Source organism: Drosophila kikkawai, chromosome X (assembly GCF_030179895.1).
Source record: "Drosophila kikkawai strain 14028-0561.14 chromosome X, DkikHiC1v2, whole genome shotgun sequence".
Taxonomy (NCBI): Eukaryota; Metazoa; Arthropoda; class Insecta; order Diptera; family Drosophilidae; genus Drosophila; species Drosophila kikkawai.
In genome coordinates, this window is record NC_091733.1 from 14,319,712 (window position 1) to 14,340,885 (window position 21,174).

At 41.3% G+C, this 21,174-nt stretch overlaps 5 protein-coding genes across 5 annotated transcripts in view; 2 read left to right on the plus strand and 3 right to left on the minus strand.

Annotated features, from left to right (window-relative positions):
* LOC108080103 (uncharacterized) overlaps window positions 1-12,368 on the plus strand; it is a 16,733-nt gene extending 4,365 nt beyond the window's left edge. Inside the window, 5 exon segments of the mRNA XM_070288424.1 lie at window positions 8,551-8,687; window positions 8,791-9,285; window positions 9,350-9,450; window positions 9,624-9,649; window positions 11,734-12,368. Coding sequence (XP_070144525.1) covers window positions 8,551-8,687; window positions 8,791-9,285; window positions 9,350-9,450; window positions 9,624-9,649; window positions 11,734-12,368 — 1,394 coding nt within the window.
* On the minus strand, window positions 6,840-8,016 carry Gr9a (Gustatory receptor 9a). The gene is made up of 3 exons (XM_017174555.1): window positions 7,192-8,016; window positions 6,974-7,126; window positions 6,840-6,920 (listed from the first exon to the last, which is right to left on the minus strand). Exons 1-3 carry the CDS (start codon window positions 8,014-8,016, stop codon window positions 6,840-6,842), a joined length of 1,059 nt encoding a protein of 352 aa, XP_017030044.1.
* A 2,140-nt stretch (window positions 12,369-14,508) lies between the features above and the next one.
* Yp1 (Yolk protein 1) lies at window positions 14,509-16,208 on the minus strand. The gene is made up of 3 exons (XM_017174745.2): window positions 15,940-16,208; window positions 15,481-15,866; window positions 14,509-15,413 (listed from the first exon to the last, which is right to left on the minus strand). The coding sequence occupies exons 1-3, from the start codon at window positions 16,157-16,159 to the stop codon at window positions 14,712-14,714; spliced, it is 1,308 nt and encodes a 435-aa protein (XP_017030234.1). The 5' UTR covers window positions 16,160-16,208; the 3' UTR covers window positions 14,509-14,711.
* Window positions 16,209-18,513: 2,305 nt separating this feature from the next.
* Window positions 18,514-20,188, plus strand: Yp2 (Yolk protein 2). Its single transcript, XM_017174744.2, has 2 exons — window positions 18,514-18,809; window positions 18,882-20,188. Exons 1-2 carry the CDS (start codon window positions 18,581-18,583, stop codon window positions 19,985-19,987), a joined length of 1,335 nt encoding a protein of 444 aa, XP_017030233.1. The 5' UTR covers window positions 18,514-18,580; the 3' UTR covers window positions 19,988-20,188.
* A 139-nt stretch (window positions 20,189-20,327) lies between these two features.
* The window catches only part of Cht6 (Chitinase 6), a 35,452-nt gene continuing 34,605 nt past the window's right edge, over window positions 20,328-21,174 (minus strand). Inside the window, 1 exon segment of the mRNA XM_017174746.3 lies at window positions 20,328-21,142. Within this exon segment, the coding sequence (XP_017030235.1) occupies window positions 20,616-21,142 (527 nt within the window). The 3' untranslated portion in view covers window positions 20,328-20,615.

The window sequence follows — 21,174 nt, forward strand, 5'->3', positions numbered from 1 at the left end:
AAAAAACTTTATCTTTAGGAATTTCAAGCCAAAATTATATATAAATATATTTATAAAAAAATTTGAATACAGTTTCTAAACAATAACCAAATATTTTCTACCTAAAATATAAACCAGACTAGGTCGCAGTACCGGCTATGCCATTGTCGGGGCCATGCATACTTCATTGCTACCACTGTGCTCGAGCTGAGCCAGAGGCTGGATTAGCTCTTGTCGTGACCTCGTGGCCCGGTGGCATGCAAAATGCAACTAATTATGAATTTTAATTAATTCTGGCTTTTTATTTTGTTTGCTGCTGCTGCTGCTGTTGCTGCGAAGCCTGTGGGCAATAATAATAATAAAGAAACTTGGGGAATTGCAGCAAAAGTCTTCAGTAGTTTCTCCCTCCCTGTTGTTTCGCCTGAGACTTTCCACAGAATGCACGAAACGAGCTGGAAATAAAAGTAAAATGGGGGAAAAACAAGAACATTGAATGACTCTTTTGTGCCCGCAGCTCGGTTTCGGTTCAAGTGTCCCGCCTTTCACCGGTTTTCTGTCGTTTGATTGGGCCCGGGTTCATGGCATTTTGGTCAGGGGAGATTGCTTTTCTTTTGCTTTTGACCAGGCCAGAGCCAGACATTGGAAAGTGCCACGCGGACCTTGTGAAATGTTTCTATTTTTGCCAGCAATTCTTTCAAGGCATTCAAAGTCATGTAAATTCTTTAGAAAAACCAGAAGCAGCAGCAATAGTAGTAGTAGTTCGCTTCAGTGGTTTCCGCAGTAAATTCTTTGCATAAATTGCAAATTTCTGTCACTTACTGGGGAATGTATTTACTTTTAAGGGAATTTTTAATATGTTGTGAAATGTTTTATACATTATTTATTTATTATTTAAAATATATTAGGTGGGCTTGGCGGGGAGACTTCGTTTGGCTTCGGAATTTTATGGTTAAACTTGATTTATTTGCTTTAATTGGGACGTTTTTAGTGGAAACTTAATTAATAGATATATTTATCTTAAACAGAAATCACATTTCCATAAAGTATTTTATATATAATATATTTTAGGGCCTTATCTACTTTTGAAATGCATTTTCCCCATTTACATTTTCCAGCCTTTTTGTGTTGCTTTTGTTCTAATAAATTTTTCACATTTATTTGCTTTCATTTGGATGGCTCTCCCCAGTGTTTTAGTGCTATATTTATTTTATTGTTTTTGTTTGAGCCTGCAGAATAATCGCATAGTCTACTTCTGAGGGCAACAGCTGCAACTGACAGGGGATTCCACCACTGCTCCACACCGCCTCTTAACCCCCCTACTTAACCCCTGTTGTGCCTGAAAGCTTCATGAATTGAAATTTAATGCTCTCATGGTTTAAACTGCATTTTGTCCACCACGATTTATCTATATTTTTATTTGTTTTCCCATTGTTTTTTGCAAGATTCGATGGACAATTTGCGGTCGTTCTAAGCCAGATGCATTATTAAGCTCAATAAAAATGTCAGGGTTATCGCAGATATACTACACTGAGCCTAGGACAGGAGCAATTTAATTTATTTCTATTAATATTTATTAATATTTTAAATATATGTATTCCCATCTACCATGTTTTTGGTAAAGGAAATTAAAGCGAAAAGGCAATTGCTGGGCTATCGACACTCGCCGCGGGAGTCGTTAAATATTGCAACACAAAATTGCACTCAAAACCAGCAGGGTTTTTCCACCATTTTCCCAGGGTAGCACTCGGGCATATTGCTGGGGCTTTTCATTAACCAAAGTGAACTCAAGCGACACGAATCGAGAGACAAATGGACTCGCTTTTGATTCGATTGATTCGATTTGCTGGCCATTTTCATTATTCACCAGACACACGCATCGGATATGGGCATGCCACGCCCACTTGGGGCTCGGTGTCTCTTTGTGTTTGTATGTTTGTTTGTCCTCGAGTGTGTCAGGATATCAGTCCACAATTAAATTATTTACATGCAGATGGGACAATATATACGCCGACATGTGAACAACATTAATTCCATTCGATTATGCAAACCGAATTAGTTTCGGAGCAATGAAATTCGCAAGGAGAGAGATCATTTTGGATACTGATTGTGTGGGGTTTAAGCCTGAAAGGTTACTAAATTTACCATGAAATTTAGATTGTTGTTAACAAGAGTTGGAATTAAATTAAATTTAAATTCAATTGGGAACTAAACTATTATTTTTTAAAGAAAGCTATTTCCACTTTATGGAAGTTGTACTAAAAAAAAACATAAAATATTCATAATTCGATAAATGAATAAAATATGGGCGATAAATCGATGTTCTATTTGATATATGGGACCAATATATTCGGGAAAAGATACAATTAATTTTCTCAGCCTAATAAAAACTAACTCAGAATAGCTTTCTGAATTAAAATTAATGCTCTTTTCATTTACTTTTGTACGATAAATCATTATTTTTAATCTTACGATATTTTCGATATCAAATTGAAAACGATATATTTGTCTATATATTGGGCTTTTTGATATAAATACATCTCTCATAAATGTACATCTGCTGTAAACATTTCGAATCAACTGCTAATTGGTCTGGAAAATCTGATGGGCAAGTAAATTAAATCCGGTTTTAAAAAAGAATCATTTCCTGCATTTGATGAATGATTTTTGCCCACGCCTTGATGTTGCGGATTTTTCCCCAATTTAAGGTAAAACATTTCAAAGGGCTTCAGGTTCAGCTTCAGGTTCAGCTTCATCTTCTGCTGACTCTCACAGATACTCAAGTGGATGCTTGAAAAGTTGACTTGGTGCGTCGACAACCCCTGGAACTTGGCTTCGGATTCAATCTCCCAGCTGGGTGCCATCAGGACAACTTTATTTCCGATGCTTGTTGCTTCAAATCGGTGGTAGCTGGGAATATAGTACGTGTAAAGAGTATAAGGGATATGGTGGGGACCACAAATTATGCAAAATGGCCGCAGAAGGCAAACGTGAACTAGGAACTCTGGCCAAAAAATGGGAAAAAATTGTAGCTACAGTGAGACTCCTTCATAAATTGCATAAAAAAATTTACTTTGTGAGATTTAAATTAAATTTCCTTTGGATTTTTCAGAGAAAATAAATTAAATTCAATTTAAATTAATTTTGGGCAATTTTTTTTTTTGTAACGATAAAATTTTCTAAAAATTTTCTAATAAATTTATACAGTTATATATAAAACAAGAAAGGAAGCTAACTTCGGCACGCCGAAGTTTGTATACCCTTGCAGATTGGTTTTGATGTTTATATAATAGATTTAAATACTGAAAACACTCACAAAACAGAGTTTCATTACATTTTACCTATACTTATTATGTTTACAGTTTGACAGTTACAGTTTTACATTCCCAGCTTTACATTTTCTCTAAATTTACCGATCGTTTATATGGCAGCTGTATGATATAGTTGTCCGATTTTAATAAAATTTTTACCAAAATTCTAAAATAATAATAAAAGAAGCTCATTTCTAAAAGTAGATAAGAATATGTTGAAAAACAACGAAGTTATAATTTTTTTCCTATTCATTTTCCGATCGTTCCTATGGCAGCTATATCATATAGTCGTCTGATTTTCATAAAATTTTTATCAAAATTCTGAAATAATATAAAATGGTCATATCTAAAAAATTTTGCAAAAATGTTGAAAAACAGCAAAGTTATAATTATTTTTCTACAAATATATCGAACATTTGTATGGCAGCTATATGATATAGTCGTCCGATCCGGCCCGTTCCGACATATATAGCAGTGAGAGCATATAGAAGACTATATGCAGATTCAGATAGCTTTAAAACTGAGGGACTAGTTTGCGTAGAAACAGACAGACAGTCAGACAGACAGACAGACGGACAGACGGACATGGCTAGATCGACTCGGCTGTTGATGCTGATCAAGAATATATATACTTTATAGGGTCGGAAACGTCTCCTTCACTGCGTTGCAAACTTCTGACTGAAATTATAATACCCTGCAAGGGTATAAAAATATATATTTAGAAAAAAAATATTGCTATATTTTGGACTTTAAAACCCAACTAATTTAAAGTTTATATAAGTATTCTTCCTACTAAAGAACTCTGCCTTGTTCTTGTTATATTTTATTTATAATAGAGCTCTTAAGCTTAATGAAACCCTAATTAAATACTAAGCTATGCATCCTAATTGGCTTCAAGAGTGAAAGGCTGTTACACTTAAGGACTTGGCCCTGTACCTTGGCTTGTTTGCTAAGTTTGCCTCAAATTGAGGCGAGTGCTTAAATAATTAAGCAAGGAAAAAAGCGCAGCTCCATGAAATGTGGGGCTGGTAGACGTGGTCTTCGCCGTGGGAAAACAAACAAATAGGGGAAGAGAGAGAGAGAGAGGTCGGGAGGGGTAGAGAATACAGGGGAAGAAACGAAAGACCCCTCTCAACAATTGGCAAACATTTTTATTTTATTACATTTCCAGTTGCACTTCAGTTTCCTGTTGCTGTTTCGCTCACATTCCCCTGCGCACGTGCCAATCAGTCAGTAAATAGTTGGTAACCAGGGGTTCCGCATCCGGTTAATAAACAATAGGTGTCGCCCGCCCGACTGTCTCCGGGCTCCCCCTTTTATTTTCCCGGATTTCCATGGCTGTTTTGTCATTTTTTCTCCGCCGAAGACTCGGAGACTTTTGGGATTCGGTTACGTTTACCGCTGGCTGTTGTTATGCTGGGCTTGTTGTGGGTGGGCGGTTCGGCTTGGGTGGCTCGTGTTTATGGCAAAATCAATGCAAACCGCGTCTAAAAATAGGCAACTGGCCAAAATGCGTCACGGCCGAAAAGCCCTAGGGCGACCTAATTAAATCGCTCGACAATTGATGGTTTGGCCCATCGACAAGCGAGCGGTGATTGAGCGACGGCTGCCTGATTGACCGACCTTGCACTGGAAGAAATATTTTAAAAATTAAATAAAAAGAGGCTTAGATGTATATGATTTTGTTTATTAAAAAAGTTTGAATAAGGCTAACATTTGGCATTGTTTTTAGTTTTTTTCTTATAAAAACCAATATAATGTAATATTTTTATACATACTATTTAAGATTTCTATTCATTTAAAGTTTTCCCGGTGTAAATTAAGTCGTCTACATGGAATTCGTGTTGAAATCAATTAACTGACGTCACCGGACGAGGGGGCTGCAAAGGGAGCCTGTCCCTAGGGGGAGGTAGTGCAGAGCAACTACAAAATTCATTGCATACTTTTCGGCAAGCAGATTGCGCCTCACAAGTCCCCCCTCACCACCCGCCCCCCACCAAAAAAAAAAGGGGGTGAGGGAGGAAGGACACACAGGCTCTGTTGTTTTCCAGCACCCACGACCCCTGGTTTCCCGCCAGGCAGCGGCAACTTTATCAACATTATGGATGACTGACTGACTTACTTTTCTGTTCCAACTTGGACAAGGTTAAACCTTAAAATTGTTTGTTTGTTTTTTTCTGCTGTTTCTTTGGGAATGAGTATACATATGTGTGTGTTTGTGGGAATGTGTTTCTGCGAAAATGATTGCGTTTGCCTTGTGCTTCGGATTATTTACAATGGCCCAACTTTAAGAAAGCAATCTAGTTAAGTTAAGGTATTAACTTTTAACTTTTGGGTGTGAAACTTGTTTGATAAGGCAAAATATTGATGTTGTTTTTGAATACTTTATAGGTTTATTTTAGATTCTGTGAGATTTTGATAGGGAAAAAGGCTGAAAAAATATTTAACAAAAAGGAATATGAAATATAAGGATTTACATGTATAAAAATATATCGAAAATATCATCATACTTATAATAAATTTCAAAATTTCGAAAAATATCCATTTTATCGAAAAAATATTTACAAATAAATATCTATATTATTCTATAATTATATTAATCCCATATTGAGACAGAAATCAAGTCTATATAACGCAAAAATATCGATACCGATAAATATATCGATTTAATATTGATTTTTGTGTCCGATATCGATATGCTGGCTTCTGGCTTCTATCAGAAATCGTTCTTCAATTATATTGATTCCAAATATCAAACAAAGATTAAGCCCATATGTTCTTCATGTATCCATATATCTTTACGTTAAAACATCTATTTAAGTATCGACTTTCATGCCAAATATCTATACAATATCGATATATCCATATTTTTTATATATTTTCTTATAATCATATTTTCTTAAAATCAAATCGAAGCTTTCGGCATGTCATTAAACTATTACTAAATATTATTTCATTAATTATCCTGTGAAATATATGTATATTTTTAAGCTTGCTACGTAAACACTGACAAAAATCTGCATAAAGAAACCCAATTATATTGGATAAACCTTAGGATCAATAGCCGCAAGGCTTAGCCTCTTGTCACCTTTTGTTGCAACCTTAGAGCTCTGAAATTTCTCCTTTCCTCCCTTTCTTGGCTTGGGTTTTAATAGGTGACTTTTACCGTTGGCCCTATTGAAGCCAAAAATAAAACATGGCGTTGCCTTTTGGTGTTTATTGTTGCCATTGTTGGTTGGTTCGTTCCTGATGGCTGATGGCTGTCGAACAAGCCAGAGAAGCGGCAGAGGCAGAAGCGGAAACAGGCATCGTCATAAATATGTAAGCAGTGCAGAGTGGGTGTGTGTGTGTGCCAGTGTGTGTGACCTTCGCGTGTCGCGGCAACATTTTCAACATTTTCCGCATGCAGAAATACAACAACGGCCAAATTGAAGAATTTTTCCCTGCGTTCTGTTTGCTTTTTTTCTCCGTGCTTCTCCTGCGCTTTCCCTTCATTTTTTTTTATCCATGTTGCATGTTCTCACAGCTCTGACCTCTGACCCCGATGATTTATTAGTCCATGCTTTGGCTCGGTCCTACAAGGGACACAAACTGCAGGAATATTACCAGGGCCTCCAAAATAAAGAAGAACATCTAAAGAAAATGAAGTGATAACTTGAGATCGTTTTCGGTTTTAATAACCTTACCCCAGCCAAGGATTGCAGGTTGAGTTGATATATTCCACAGACATCAAAATAGATGGGATCCTGCATAATTTGCAGGACAAACTCCTCGATCTGACTTCTTTCCGCTGGCGATTGTCCAGGTCGATCCTTAAGCTGTGCCTGCAGGTACTTGGCCTAGAAAGAATATGAATAGAAACATAAAAAAACAAAACTTTCAAGTTAATAGAAGTTTTTCTCACCTTTTCCACACATCGCTGGCAGGCAGCACACAGGGTCCAGATCTTGACCAGCGTTGGCAGAACAATGTACACGGCCTGGGCAAAGACATACCAACTGGCGGAAATTACCTCAATATATTCCACCATAAAGTAAACGTTGCAAGCTATGAGGCAGTCGCCCAGACACAGGACATTCAGCAGGAGGAGCGAGAGGCCATAGAGCTGGGACAGCGATCGCGTCACCTTGGCCCAATGAGCATAGTCGCATCTCAGCGATTGATAGTCCAGGGGTCGTCCTCTGCCGGCCATTTTTTTAAGCAACTGCTCCAGCTGAAAGTCCAGGCGATCCACCAGGAGTAGCATTTGCAGATAACGAGCACGTACCGCCTGGTTGCTGTACACCACCCGCAGGCACTCGAGTAGCAGTTCCAGGCGGTTCCAGCACAAACAGATATTTACACCCACAATGTAGCCATTCAGCAGTAGTTCCACGGCCAGTTGCCTGTATATGAACGGTGTGATCCTAACCGGAGGCAGTTGCTCCAACAGGCGGCGATTACGCTGACACTCGACCAGGGCCATGCCAGCGATCAGTGCATGAACCAGTTTGTAGCCCACACTGACGCCCTGGACCGTATTGGCGAACAGGAACGAAGTGCCTGGTGTGACATGCTCGTCCCCAAATTCTCCCTTGAAGTAACTCCGAATTTGTCCCGCCAGCTCGATCATTATGAGGAGCAGCCAACTGCTGCCCAGCAGTCGACCCAGGCGGGAGCCGCTCCAGCCGCAGGTCAGGCCCATGAGCTGGAAGTAGCCCGTCAGGCAGCGTTCCAACCACAGAGACATTGGGCCACAAACTGTGAGCTAACCCTGTTACCTAGTTCTAAAAAAGTTCACATGAGGGATTTATCTATCAATTAATCCAAGTGCCCAAGGGGGTAGAGCTTATCAGGGGCATCTTCGGGCAAGGAGCAGGGGAAATAGGGTATATCTTATGGAAGAAGTGTTTATTGTATAACACTTGTATCGGAAATTTGTTAGATAAAGCATTGCCATTTTACATGATATAATTATATAATTGTATCATGATATTTATGCCACTTTTTTTTTTAGTAATTGTAAGTTTAAATTTTGGGTTTTGCGTTGTTTTAATCAAAACTGTTATACGTGGTATAATAAAGTTCTAAGTCAGTTGATTTATAACTTGTTATGCCACTTTTAATATATTTTCTAACTGTTATACACATCGAAATTATTTATTATTTTTTAATTTTATTGTATAACCTGTTCTACAAACTGTTGCAAACTTTTTTATAGAGTTTGTTATACAATTTATATATACAATCTATACTTTACTTTACTTTCTGCTCTTCTTTACAGTGCTCACTGTACTCAGTTCGACGATCAAGTACAACGAATACGCCACGGACAAGGGCAACAATGTGAGCATACCTTGCATAGCCCAGGGCAACATCATGTGGGTGAAAGAGCACGGCAACAACAGCACAATAGTTCAGGTGAGTGTCAGAGTCTCTTTCCGCTTTCTCTAGTCACTCGTTATTCTTACACGCTACTCGTTACTTACATAACTTGCAATTAATTCCCGATTATGCCACAAAGACTGGTCGTGTCTTGGTTCTGCGCAATGTAAGCCCCTCGGATGGTGGCATCTACGTGTGCTTCGCCTCGCTGCCCCGGATATCGTCAACAGCAGCCGCCACACCTACAACTGCAATTGCAGCTGCGAGCAATCCAGCGACATCAGCAACTACCTCACCACAGCAAGCCCAGGATCGGCCCGCGGAGGATGAGGGGACAGGGGAATCCCCCAAGGACTCGGAGCAGGCCGAACAGGAGGAAGTGGAATATCTGGCTTATCAGCGGACTAAGCTCACCGTTCGCACGGTGCCTGGCCCGGTGACACAACTGTACTTCAAGGCCTCCACCATTTTGGGCTTTCTCATCTGGCGCTTCAACAAGACACAATCCGGTGGCTATCCCGTGCGCAGCTTCACGGCCGAGTTTCGGAATGTTTCGTACAGCACGCCGCCGGCGAATGCAAGCTTCGAGCACGCTTGGAGCCGGATGGATCCCATCAACATAGCCCCCAATGTGGTGAGTGTTTTATAAAATATTAAAGAAATAAAATAAAAAATATAAAATTATATTTATTTTCCAGCGCCAAATGGAGGTCTATCGCCTGGCACCAAACACCACCTATGAGTTTCGGATATGGGCCAACAACGAGCTGGGCAGCGGCGAGGTGGTCACCACCAATGTATTCCCGCTCTGCCGGAACTAAGGAAGGACCTGGTTGTTAAGCTCTTGCTCTGTTTGACTACTGGGCTTGCACCAGGCCAGTCTATTCCCAACCTGGGCCTGGAGTAGCTATCAATCTGTATGTGTGTTCATCTTTTTAGATAACAGTTGTTTCTCAAATATGCTCATTTTACTACCACCATTCCAGGGCGGCGTGAAGGTTGTCAGTGTGCAGGGGCGATTATTATTAACCTCACAGAGGGTGAAAATGTTAGATTCTCATGTATTTTATTACAGGTTAAGCATTCTATGTGTATTATCCTTTGACTTGCATTTGGTAATATATGTCTATATCTTTTTTTATGAGGAGTTGAAGTTTAGTTAGATGTGTTGAACTCTTGGTTATTCCCATTGTGCCTTCTGTTACATATCTAGCTTATTTAACGTCAGTTCGACATGGTTTTATTCAGTGCCAGACCCTTCCCTCTACCATAACTCTCACCCTCTCTCTCCACTCTCCTTTGCTTCCTCTAGATGTATGCCGCGCCTCCCTACCAGATCCTAACACATGCCTACCAGCCAGCGCGACCATTTGATCCACTTTTTGTTGGATAGTGATGGCCGTCAACTTACATGATGTGAACCTCTGGGATGGCGCTGATGAGCGGGGTGAAAGATGGCAAACAAGGGTTGGTTGCGGGCTCAAATATCCAGATTTGTAAGTTCAGAGGTCAGTGATGACCTCCAGAGAGAAATAGAAACGCTTAACTTGGGGAAGCAGAAATTAGCATCTCAAACCCAAACCATATGTTATATGAAAGCTGAACCACCCTCTATGCGCTTATTAGTTTTACCATAGACAGGCTTAAGCACATATTATGACATTTGGTTATTGGTTTCTACAAAAAATTCAAATATTTGTGTCATATCTGTCTTAGATGTTAAAACATTTTCTTACGTGAAATATCAGAAGTATATATATCATGAAGACAGCAGAAGTGTTTCTTTTTCATAAGGAAGAGAGTTGCGGCAATGAGATGTTTGCTTTGTCGTTGGATGTTGTTTATATTTAAGCCATAAACTATATATACTAAATACTATATACAGATGTATGTGTGTACATAGCCCTATGAACTGTAAATACAATCACAAAAAAGGAAAAAAAAGCGAATGCATACAACAAAGTATGCTCTTTGATATGAAAAAGCTTTTAGAGCGGTCAAATATTGATTCAATAAATGGCCTTAGACAAATTGTTTCCATTTTTTGAATCCAGCTTACCTACCAGTTTATATAACGCTGTATTTTGAACAATATTTTCAAGTGAAATCATAGAGAGTTCTTAGTTTTTATAGGTAGAAAATCGCTCACTAAACTGCCCTAGGCAGTATTAAATTTTATATAAAAAAAAGCAGCATAAACTAAATATTTAGATTTGCTTGATTACATTTATTGTGAAATTTCAGCTGAACAAAAATCACTGCAAGCCTCAGGACATTTTCTGGTGATTTATTCATTTAAATTCAATCAAATTAAAGCTCTCTAAAAAACTCGTAGACTCCAAAAAGTAATTAAAAAAAACCCAATTTAGACCAAAAGGAGAAAAGCTCTAAGCACTTTAACTGTGATAGCCAGCACTATGTAGTAGCCAAGATCAATCAATGAAATCGAAATCAAAGTAAACCTAAACCGTCTCTAGAGGTCTTACAACAGTTTTAAGAACGTACCAAAACCCTATATAAATAAACCATAAATAAACTAGATGCTAAATATATAAATATTGTAAAACGCCTAGACCACAAGGAAATGCTTTATTAATGTTGTAATCGTGTATGTTGTAACTTAATGAATATTATTGTGTTATTTGCATTTGCAACGATTAAAGCCCCAAAAGAGCACGAATATTAAACAAGAAAAGAAAACCCAAACCAAAGAAGAGTTATAATGTTTCGTTTAATTTAGCTTTCAACACAAACACACTCACACACACTAGAGCTTGGATTTCCATAGAAAATGACACAGATATACATATAAATACATAGACATATGTACACTATATACACTCTATACACACACACACACACACACTTATATTTAGCGAGAAAAATTTGTTGCTTGCATTACGCATACGCCCCGTGCGACGCTTGGCGGCTTGAAGTGATGCCTTTATTTTTGAGTGTCACTTGGCTGAAGCGCCGCCTGTAAATATTTGTGTTAAACTGTTGCACACACACACACACACAGACACACCACACAAACACACCCACACTTGAATACAAACAATAAAATCCCCTAGAAAAGCAGAGGTAAAGTACAGAACAATTATTAAAAATATCTCTAATGCGTGTATTTTTATTCTCTCTCTCTCGTCCTCTTTTTCTCTCTATCTATCCAACTTTTCTATACTCTCTTTCTCTCTCTATTTTTTATAATTCCCAACCAATTCTAAAACTCCCTACTTGTGGCCTGAAGAACTGCAAGATGGTTGGGACAGCATTGAGCTTATACCGAATATAATACTTAATCCCGGTTTCAGCGAGTCGGATGGGGGTGCTGGTGGCGACGAGGCGGGCGAGGATGCCGACGACGAGGAGCTGGACGATGGCGAGGGTGAGGACAATGTGCCCTTGTCCTTTCCGCGCACCATTATTTTCGGTACTCAGCACCATCGCCAGCCTCGCTCGCATCTTCATCCCCAGCAGCAGCAGCAGCAGCAGCAGCCGCGTCAGCAGCAGCAACAACAGCAGCCACGACAGCAGCATCTTCACCATCACCTGCAGCCCTTCCACCTGCAGGTTCAGAGCCATCACCATCATCACCATAGGCGCCATGATGATGACGACGACGAGGACTATGAGGAGGAGCATGAGCCCACCATGGAGCGGTTCAAGCGCAAGGTCTCGGTCTTCTTCACCGGCCCCACCATCAAGCGCATTTGAGAGTACAAACACTGGACACACCTAGGTTGTTGTTGATGGGACAACATGGAGCTTATAGATCAACGCTACTAAGTTTTTCCTTCGGTTTCCGGTCCGTTACTGCGCTTGGAGAAATGAAACTTACCCAAAGGCCTAGTAATAACAAGATGCATAACGTTTATATATTTCTGAAAGCGTTAAATTTATGCGACCGTTACTCATCTTGTTACTATACACATTTTTCCGTATTAGTTTCCCGAAATTCCCCAAGAAGCTATAAAACTATACCCTACCAATAGTTCTTATGACAGCTTTCGATAGTTTTTTGGGCCATATTAGCCTCAGCAAAAGGTTGCCAACCCTCTATGATTTATTGCTCATCTCGTTGCTTCTCCCAGATCACAAACTACATATAAATGTGGTATATATACACGTATTATAAATATTAACAAAAACAAATATATTGCTGTGATACAAATTCAATTGAACGGACATTGTAAGGATTTACCATAAAGGACACACCACTCGAGTTATTATCTAACCATCAAGAACTTGCTGAAGACGAGGACGAGGACGAAGAGAATTCAATTGAATTATTGCCTAGCTAAAAAACAAAAAACGCTATCTGAGTTACAGCAATTGGATTACTCAGATCCAGATATAGACGACAGACAGAGTATAGCGGAAAAGTTTGCTTAGAGCCACAATTGCAGCAGAACATGCAGCGAGGTCTGTTACTGAAGAAGAAACCCCAAGAAAATACTTCACTTTGTCCGTATATATCAATGAAACTCTATAAATTGAAATCAGAAAATGATATATTAACTTCCGTAACGGACCTCCCATAGCCCAGAACCTCGGCTATAGCGTTCCAACTTGTTTTGATTTCGGTTCAGTTGAAAGGAATTAACAAACTGTGAAACAATTTTATAATTGAGCAAATATTTTGCACTGTAGAGCGCACCAAACGATCTATATATATACATACTATATATAAATATATATATTAAAATATACTTGAAACCAAAACAAAGTTTGATAAACATTTTAAATAAACGGCAAAATGCCTTGTGCTTTAGTTCGGCCTCAAAGCTAATTAAATTGATAGTATGATTAACTAACGATATACATATAAATATATATATAGAAATATATAGACAGATAGTTCAAGTAGCTGGGAAACCATCAAATATTCGAATGAAAACCAAACAAAAACTGCTTCCACTCACTGATAACTAAAACTAAAACAAAACAAAATCGAAACAATGAAATTGTTATAAAAAAAAGAAATCAAAACTAATTTTAAACAAGCGAAAATTGTGTATATACCGACGCAAAACCATTAAGAACTATACTCGTACGCATGTGAGGGATGTACATAAGAGTGGGTATCTTAAGAAAGACTGTAGCTAACTTTTAAGACACTTTGGCCTGCGCTTTTACCAATTTTTTGGGGCCCCGCTTGGCACCCACCTTATTTCCTTTGCATCGATCTGCTAAAGCTAACCGAAAACCACAAACATATAGAGGATACCAATAATTCTAACAATTCGGAATGTGCACTTAACTAAACGAGTAAAAAAAATATGGAAAAAAACACACACACATTAAATAGAACGAAATTGAACAATTCTCGCCAAGGTCCTGGATCCTAAACTCTTGGCTGTATATTTCTAGTTGTTATTGCTTCGGGTTGAGGTTTATTGTTATTGTGTTATTGCCTCCCAATCGCCCCTATGAAATTCTTTTCCGATCTAAAGCAATGCAATCGACACATAAGAAACATCAAATAAAAACAGACACACAGGCAACAATAAAATAAATCTAAGTTTACAAAACCAATTCAAAATTATTTGTTTTATTTAAGGGATTAGTATTACAAAAAAACAATTATGACTTACTTTGTTTTATATTATTAATTTAATTACCAGAATTTATAAAAAAAAACAAATAAATTAAAGCGGAAAACAAAGGAAAATGTTGACAAATGAAATCAAATATTTCCAGGAACATGTTCCGCAACACACAAAGAGAGACAGTAACCGGCACCTAACAAAGGTAGTGGAGTAAAATCCGTTTTCGGACACATAGTAGACCTTTTACTTTAGAATAAGCCTCCCTTGACACTCCCCCCCATACAACAAGAAACTCCCACTGTATGTACGTTTGGGCCCTCTGTCAAAGAGAGTCGTCAGCGTTTATTTGCGAGTTGAATTTTGCGATCTGCTCGTTACAAGTTTGCTACAAAAAGGCCAATTCGGTTTGAACTTAGGGACTACGGGTTGCTCCACAGGAAGCGTCGTTGTGTTGTGTGTTTGGTGTTGACTTGGCGGCTGGTTGGGCCATCAGTGCTCGGCGTGTGTCCTATTCGTAGTCCTTGTTGTCCTTGTTGTTCCACGCCTGGTGGACGCCATGGTAGCTGCTCTGCTTCTGGGCGGGAGCGTTGCGACCGAAGGGGCTCTTGGGGTTCACCTGCAGGATGTAGTCACCCTCCAGATCGTGGGCGGTATCGATGCCCATGTAGGCGCGCTTGCCAAAGCCATCGTTCTGCTTGTACTGCTGCAGGGAGTTGGCGGGGACGGCGGGGAAGCTGCGCTCATTGCCGGGACGCACCGACTCGGCGAAGTAGCGGGTGGCACGCATGGCGGCCTCCACGACATTGCTGGCACCGGGAACACCGGTCGAGGGTCCGTTGGGGTAGAAGTCAACATCGCCGGAACGGATGGGGGTGCCCATGCCGTAGACGGAGGTGTGGATGGCATCGACGAACTCGGCATCACCGCGGGCCAGACCGGTCAGGGTGTTGCGGCTCTTGGCCACAATGCTGGAGGGGTCCAAACCAGTGACGCGACGCAGCTTTTGGCCGGTCAGGCGGGTGAACTCCTGGGCAGCGGCTCCGGCAACGTGGGCGCCCACATTCTGGCCAATCAGGTGGATGGTCTCGAAGGGCATGTCCAGTTCATTAACCATCTGCACGATCCACTTGCCGATCTTGGCGCCGGTCTTCTCGATGTCGAGCATGGCGTAACGCTTGTAGGTGGTCAGGGTGGAGCCGAGGTCAATAACCTAAAGATGACAAGGATTAAAAGGGTTGTTCGGTGGGAGGGAATGAAACTAACTAGTTTTCACTCACAATGATATCGCCGCTCTGGGTCTTGCCGTTCTTGGCCTCCTCGCTGGAGTCCTCCTCGCTGCTGGTGCGCTGGTTCTTCTTGTCGTTGCTGTCCTCGTAGTCCTGCCCGGCCTTGGCCTGCTGGCGCTGCTGCTGGAGGTTGTAGCGCTGCATGTAAGCCTGGACCAGCTTGCGGGTGGCCTTCTGGACGGTCTCGGTGTTCTGGGGCAGGCCGGTCACAATGATGGTCACCTCATCGTCGCCAAAGTTCTGCTTCTGCTTCAGGCGCTGGATCATCTCGTTCAGGGGGGCGACGGTCTTCTGGCCATTGGGCTTGGGCACATAAACCTGGATGTTGCTGGGCACAAAGTTGGGCTCCACATTGTGGTGGATCTGGGACAGGTGGTCTGAATGGGAAATAGAGTTTATATATTGGCTTAGGAAACTTCCTTCAAAAAAGGACTCTCAAAAAATACTCACAAACTTGCTGCACCAGCTCAGCGCCACTCTCCAGGCTCATGTTCTCCAGACGCTCCATGGTCAGATCATCGACGGCCGGGATGTTCTCCAGCTGGGAGCCGGACAGCCACTGGGAGGGCTTCAGGGCCTGGTTGACGGAGTTGTCCATGCGGTTATTGGGCTTGGCCATGGCGGCGACCGCCAGGCAAGCCAGAAGGCTCAGAATTCTCATGGGGTTCATGGTTCGGTGTCCGGGGATGCGACTTCAACACAGAGCGAGTTGAACTGGCTTTTCCGTTGTCCAGCGGCGTCTTATATAGCCGATCGATTCCATATTGCAGTGTTGTGCCCTTCCATGTCACTTTGTTTCGCTGCTTCAGGTGGTTTTTGTTTCTGGGTGCGGAGGAGGAGGAGGGGGGCCGAGAGTGCTGTGTGGGCACACGAGCTCACCTGACTTACCTGACCCGGGCCGATGATGACCCAGCACCTGATAATGTTAGTTTGTTGCAAAACTAATGCAACTTTGTAGCTCAGCGTTGGAACAAATTCATTCTACTTTTCTTGTTTTAGTTAGTCATGCAATTAAATTAATTTTAAATTTAGGAAATAAATATTTATATATATTTTTAAGTTTATTGTGAGTCTGTTGTCGTGACGCAAAAATGCTTCTGGATTTGAACTTAGAGATGAGCTTAGGAGAAAATTCTAGAAACTTAAATAAATAAATATATTACAAATAAATCTCTAGATGTCTATTAAATAAAAAAATGATTAATTATTAAAATAAATTAGATAAACAAAAATATTAGGATACCGATAAAAATCTTCAGCAATTTCTGAGGCCTTCTTGGATATTTCTAAAATATTAATATAATGTTCCTGGTAAATATAAATGTATTTAATTTTTTTCTTGTAAAATATTTCTTTAATTTTTAATGTCTTACTTAATTTCCCTAATTAAGATTTAAACAAATATTTGCCATCTCAATTTCAGGGCCATTTAAGGTTATTTTCAGGGCCGTTCATTGATTCCAGATCTTAGTGATTAGAAAAGCCTCGAATGTTTTTAGTTCCCAGGGAAGATAATGAAAGATTATAAATTATAACATTGTAGTATGGGACTTTAGAAGGGACTTGCAAAAGGTTCCATCAAAGGTTAAATATTGGCTATTATTAATCAATTTAATATATTAATTTCTTTAATATAATTTTAGCAATTCAAGACTTTCTTCCTAAAGGCCTATACGTTCCACAAGCTTTATTCCCACAGGAAATTTGAGCTTGGCGTTTTTTTGTTTTTAATTTATTTTAGCTTTTTTTTTTAATTTCTTAACGATTGCGTTATTTGGAGACTGAAATCTGAAACTGCTAAACAAGTTTAAAGAAAAGAAAAGTTTATGTCTTCAGTAAGCATTTTGTTGATATAAGCTTTAAATAATATAAACAAACAGTTCAAATTCTTATTTATTATTGATTTAGGACTTGATATAATTTTTTTATTTATTGATATTTTTCTTTAATTAAATATAGTTTAAACTGCGATATACTTATGTTTTTATATTATTATATTAAGAATTTTATTTAAGAATGCGTAAAATCTATAATTTAGGTTTTTTATCAGTGTTCATTTGTATTATCTATTTATAAATTAATAAATTCATGAACTAATAATTAAACAAACAAAAAATTAATAATTAATCAAAATAATTAATAATAATTAATCAAAATTATACATTTTTATTTTTGTTTAATAATTAAGCTATAAATTTATTTGTTATAATAAATAAAATTAAATAAAAATTGAATATTTAATTAATTAATTAATTAAATTAAATAAATAAATAAATATAATTTATTTATTCTGCCACTTATCCATTACCTTACTAATTAATATATTTGTTACTTATTTGTTTATGTACTTGTTTAGTTATTTAATTGTTTATTTATTTCAAAATTGATTTGTTTATTAATTATGTTATTTATTTGTTTATTTATTATTTCTTTCAAATCCCTAAAGAAGTACAACAAAATAATAATTCATAATTGATTAATATATATTGTAAATATATTAATCTTAAATTTATAACTCCCCCAAGACACATTCCCAAGGTAATTCAGATCACTTTCGATCACTGGAACATTTGCTCTCTGTTTCCCCATTAAGAAAATAATTAAGAAAAAATATATATGTATTTTACTAAATTGAAAGTTCAACAGCTTGAACTCATCATGAGTTTAGTTCGTGCTTCATTTCCAAACACCCTCCCCTGCCTGCAATCCCCCTGCCCAATTATGTAAGGGCCAAGAAGTTATTGACCAGATTGCGTTAACAATAAACAGAATATTATGGAGGCTGAAGAAACGAAAAGTTATAATGAACAGAAATTACAAAACTCATCAAGAAGTCTTGCAAAAGCCCTGACATGGCGAATATGGATTACTGCTGATCCGATAGATAGGGGGGCCCGGAGGAGACGGGGCACCGGGAGAGCCGGTAGACGGGAGCCGTATCAATCGCTTCCGCCGGACCCGGCGCGTGCACAATCCGCTGACTCGGATCGCCGATCGGGTATATAAGCCCTGTGATTGGAGGCAATCGGCATGCAGTACAACTTGGTACGGTGTCTGAAGTAGTCGAACCAGGAACCAACCGGAACTCACCATGAACCCCCTGCGCACTCTTTGCGTGCTGGCCTGCCTTTTGGCGGCCACCGTGGCCAATCCCCAGGCCGGAAGCCATCGTCGCTCCAACTCGCTGGAGAACGTGGACCAGCCCAGCAACTGGGTCAATCCCCGGGAGATCGAGCAGCTGCCCTCGCTGCAGCAGGTCAACCTGAAGAAGCTCCAGGAGATGAGCCTTGAGGAGGGCGCCACTCTGCTGGACAAGCTCTGTAAGTATCTGGTTAAGAGACTCCTTAAAAAGACCCTTATTAACTCTTTTGGACTCTCGTAATCTCCTTTAGACCACCTGTCCCAGTTCAACCATGTCTTCAAGCCTGATTACACCCCGGAGCCCAGCCAGGTCAAGGGTTACATTGTCGGCGAGCGCGGCCAGAAGATCGAGTTCAACCTAAACACCCTTGTCCAGACTGTGAAGCGCCAGCAGAGGTTCGGCGATGATGAGGTGACCATTTTCATCCAGGGCCTGCCCGAGAACGACTCCCAGGTGCAGAAGGCCACCCGCAAGTTGGTCAATGCCTACCAGCAGCGCTACAACCTCCAGCCCTACCCCACCACCGACGTCGATTACTCCAGCGAGGAACAGCGCCAGCGCGGCAGCAGCGAGGAGCAGCAGTCCCGCCAGCAGCGCCGTCGCCAGGGTGATGACAAGGAGGACACCAAGACCGGAGACCTGATCGTCATCCAGCTGGGCAATGCCCTCGAGGACTTTGAGCAGTACGCCACTTTGAACATCGAGCGCATCGGCGAGATCATTGGCAACCGCCTCGTGGAGCTGACCAACACCGTTAACGTGCCCCAGGAGATCATCCACCTGATCGGCTCCGGACCCGCTGCCCATGTGGCCGGCGTTGCTGGTCGCCAGTTCACCCGCCAGACCGGACACAAGCTGCGCCGCATCACCGCCCTGGACCCCTCCAAGATCTACGGCAAGCCTGAGGACCAGCTGACCGGCCTTGCCCGCGGCGATGCCGACTTTGTCGATGCCATCCACACCTCCGCCTACGGCATGGGCACTAGCCAGCGCCTGGCCAATGTTGACTTCTTCCCCAACGGACCCTCGACCGGTGTTCCCGGTGCCGACAATGTTGTGGAGGCCTCTATGCGCGCCACCCGCTACTTTGCCGAGTCGGTGCGTCCCGGCAATGAGCGCAACTTCCCCGCCGTGGCCGCCAGCTCCTACCAGGAGTACAAGCAGAACAAGGGCTATGGCAAGCGTGCCTACATGGGCATTGCCACCGACTACGATCTGCAGGGCGACTACATGCTCCAGGTGAACTCGAAGAGCCCTTTCGGACGCAGCACACCCGCCCAGACCCAGGCCGGCTATCATGCCGTCCACCAGCCTTGGCGCCAGTCCGCCCAGGGAGCCGCTTCCCGCCGCCAGTAGGTCTTTCTCCTTCTCACCAAGGAGCAGGGCTCCTCCAGAGGCTCCAGATCCAGACCCAGATCGCACACCCCTCATGCGAGCGACACCCAACAGCCCATCCCATCATCAAGGTCGAGCGATGAGCTCACATTACCATCCAGAATATCTCTAGATTACGCTTCGTTTTTTACGTCAAAATAAAAAACCATTGCATATTTTAAATACTTTTTCGGAAGAGTTTGGATTACATAATATGTTTATTTGATAAAAAAAGCATATTATCCTTTATGGTATATAGCATACAGACGACATCGGCACACAACCAGCACATATATATATATATATATATATGGCGGGGGGAGTGGGGCCTCCGAGGGGCTACAGACAATATTTCGCTTACTCGCTGAGTTGGCAGGCGCAAAAAAATTGGGTTGAGATATCACTAGGCTTAAATAAGAGTAATTAACGTAGAATTTCAACTCCTCCAACTTCCTCCTTCTCCTCCTCCTCCTCCTCGTGGGATTCAACCTCAGCGGAACTAATCACAAATTGGAAAAAAAAACACATTTACAACATGGTAAAGGTAAGGGTAATGGTGATGGTAATGGAAATGGTTTTGGGTAGGCAATGGGTTCGTGGTTTTATCAGTCTAGTCCCGGCAGGGCTGATCCGAGGGCGACCAGGTGCACATCCCGCCGACTCCATCGTAGGTGAGTCCCTTGGGACATGTGTACTCCCAACCCACGATACCGCCGGTCTCCTCGAAACGGGCGCAGGATATAAACTTCCGGCAGTTGAGGGGATGCGGAAAGTTGCCCTGCGCCCGGCACTCGATGATGCCTCGTCCATGGACAATGACCTTGGGATCACTCTTCGCGGGTCCAATGCTACCGCTTCGCCGTCGCTGTGCCACCTGATTTACCTGTACCTGTCCCGGACTCTCGTCCAGAAGCTGGCTGCTCGAGGTGGCGGTGAGTACGGCTGACTTGCTGGGCGGACGACTATACACCTCGATGTACTTGTGCGGCCGGCGGCGGCTTTGCTGGCGACGCGACAGCGGTGGAGCCGAGTGTCCTGGCAGTGTGGATGATGACGATAACCAGGCTGCGGGCGTGCTACTCGCTGGCGTGGCTGTCGTGGACTGTGGTCGTCTGGGACGTGGTATCAGCTGGCGACCTGCAAGCACACATTTTGTAAAAATCTCTAAA

Excerpts from the sequence above, each read along its gene's own strand:
- Gr9a (XM_017174555.1), bottom strand. The coding sequence starts at position 8,016 with ATGTCTCTGTGGTTGGAACGCTGCCTGACGGGCTACTTCCAGCTCATG. Across the intron at positions 7,127-7,191 it reads GCCAGCGATGTGTGGAAAAG|GCCAAGTACCTGCAGGCACA; the intron begins GTGAGAAAAACT and ends TATTCTTTCTAG. Across the intron at positions 6,921-6,973 it reads ACCTGCAATCCTTGGCTGGG|ATGTTCTTCTTTATTTTGGA; the intron begins GTAAGGTTATTA and ends CATTTTCTTTAG.
- Yp2 (XM_017174744.2), top strand. The coding sequence starts at position 18,581 with ATGAACCCCCTGCGCACTCTTTGCGTGCTGGCCTGCCTTTTGGCGGCC. Across the intron at positions 18,810-18,881 it reads CACTCTGCTGGACAAGCTCT|ACCACCTGTCCCAGTTCAAC; the intron begins GTAAGTATCTGG and ends AATCTCCTTTAG.
- Yp1 (XM_017174745.2), bottom strand. The coding sequence starts at position 16,159 with ATGAACCCCATGAGAATTCTGAGCCTTCTGGCTTGCCTGGCGGTCGCC. Across the intron at positions 15,867-15,939 it reads TGAGCTGGTGCAGCAAGTTT|ACCACCTGTCCCAGATCCAC; the intron begins GTGAGTATTTTT and ends TTTCCCATTCAG. Across the intron at positions 15,414-15,480 it reads CCCAGAGCGGCGATATCATT|GTTATTGACCTCGGCTCCAC; the intron begins GTGAGTGAAAAC and ends TGTCATCTTTAG.